The sequence below is a fragment of the Tupaia chinensis genome, unplaced genomic scaffold, assembly GCF_000334495.1.
Source record: "Tupaia chinensis unplaced genomic scaffold, TupChi_1.0 Scaffold138665_1, whole genome shotgun sequence".
NCBI lineage: Eukaryota > Metazoa > Chordata > Mammalia > Scandentia > Tupaiidae > Tupaia > Tupaia belangeri.
This window is the reverse complement of record NW_006198557.1, coordinates 557,037-559,084: the sequence shown is the minus strand read 5'-3', so window position 1 is coordinate 559,084 and position 2,048 is coordinate 557,037. Positions and strand designations below refer to the sequence as shown.

At 55.9% G+C, this 2,048-nt stretch overlaps 1 protein-coding gene across 1 annotated transcript in view; it reads left to right on the top strand.

Annotated features, from left to right (window-relative positions):
• The window catches only part of CARM1 (coactivator associated arginine methyltransferase 1), a gene marked incomplete at its 5' end in the record, with an annotated part of 19,444 nt that overhangs the window by 6,185 nt on the left and 11,211 nt on the right, over positions 1–2,048 (top strand). The window contains 1 exon segment of the mRNA XM_027765545.1: positions 231–335. Coding sequence (XP_027621346.1) covers positions 231–335 — 105 coding nt within the window.

Sequence of the window (2,048 nt, the reverse complement as noted above, 5' to 3'; positions counted from 1 at the left end):
CCCCCCCCCCCCGCCGTGATGGCGGTGGCCCTCCCAGGGGCTGCCCTCCACTCCCTGCTCCCTCTCCTGGAGCAGCCAGCAGGTGCCAGTGGGGTCCAGGCTGGCAGAGGGCATGAGGCCTCCCTAGGGAGGTCTGTGCTCGAGACGGCCGCCCCCCGTCGCAAGGATGGCCCGGGCCTCGGCCCTCTGCCCGCTGCGTGCCCTGTGCCATTGGCGTGTCTCTGTTCCAGTTTTACGGCTACCTGTCCCAGCAGCAGAACATGATGCAGGACTACGTGCGGACGGGCACCTACCAGCGCGCCATCCTGCAGAACCACACCGACTTCAAGGACAAGGTGAGCCGCGGCCGGGCGTGGGCGGCTCCGTGTGCGGGTGCAGGAGGCCCCGGGAGGGGCCAGTGTGTTCCCCGTCCCAAGCTCCCGCACCTCTGCCTCGGTTGCCTCCCTTGTGTTCTTTGCCTTTAACTGTATTGGAGTCAGAAGTAAAACCGCCTCAGCGCGTCCTCAGCACGGTGTGTACAACCAAGCGGGAGAGACCTCGGTATCGCCCCCTAGAACATCTGCCTGGACAGTAGGTTTCAGTCCAGGCGGTGACGCGGTGGGTCAGGCACTGGCTCCCACATGGCCAGCAGCGCTACAGTTCGAGTTCCGGACCTGGCAGCTTGAACGTCACGCTGGGCACGTGTGCACGCATGCCTGAGGTCCCGAGGGAATGAAGAAGGGACTGCGGCATGGCCACCCCCACACCCCCGGGGTGATTGCTCACCTTCCTTCTCTTTTCCTCTCAGGCATGTGCCCTATTGCAAAAAAAAAGTCAAACAAAACACTCTTCCAAATTTCCCTCAAGCCTGTGTCAACAAGTATTTTAGAATTACTCCACTGTTTTTTGTTTGTTTGTTTTTGTTTTTTTGCCCGGGGTTGGGGTACATGTGTTTGCTAGGGAGGGTGACTGAGACGGAGGGAGAAAATACCCTCCAAGGGGGGGTGGTCACTGCACTCCCCTCTCCATCTGTCTGTCCTGTTGGGATTTGGGGCATGTGTCCCTGTGTTCATCCAGCCAGCGAGGCCAGGACTCAGACTACGATCAGCCATATGGGATCCAGCTCCTGCACTAGGCAGTGTGGCCTGCCTCCTGTGCCTTTTTGTTTTGGAGAGGTTTTCGCTACAGGACCAGAAAGATACAGAGACGGAGAGTCAGTGAGAAATCACCCCCCAGGGGGGATGGCCACGCCGCAATCCCTTCTCCTCCATTCTCCTCTCGGGATCTGGGGCACGCACGCACACGCGCCCGGCGTGAGTTTAAGCCACCGGGTCTGGGACTCGAACTGCGGTTGACTACATGGGGAGTCCAGCAACGTAGCCATTACGCCAACTGCTGGTCCCCCTTTTATTTCTTTGTGTGTATGACAGCGTATGCACACACTGAAGAAGAGAAAGCGTCTTCCAAGGGGCCTTGTCATGTCTCAGTCCTTTTCCTTCCCATCCTCAAGCCTATCAGGCCCCTGGGCATGTGTGCATGAGCCCAGCGTGCAGTTCAGGGGGCCAGGACCCAAACTGGTCAGCCATGTGGGGTCGTTTCCGCAACACGGTGTATAAACACCGTGCCACAGGGCCAGCCCGAAAGCTTTTCTTTTTCAATTAAAACATTGTTTTTAAATTTACTATAGTGTTTGGGCCAGCAGGTGGCATGGTGGTTGAGGCGCTGGACACTCCCACATGGCTGACTACAGTTTGAGTCCTGGACCTAGACGCGTGCTTTCTCTCTCTCTCGCCCTCTCTGGTCAAAATAAAATGAATGAAAATAAATAATTAATAAATAAATAAATAAATAAAATGAATAAACAATTCTTAAAAAAAAGTTTACTATAATGTGCACGCACTCACCAGGGGGGGACAGAGAGAGAGAGAGGAGAAGTGAGGAATAACCCTCAGGGGACTAACCATGCCGCAGTCCCTTCTCCCTTCTCTTTTCAAGAGGATTTTGGGAACCAGCAGTTAGCGTAATGGCTATGTCACTGGACTCCCATGTAGTCGACCGCGGTTCACATC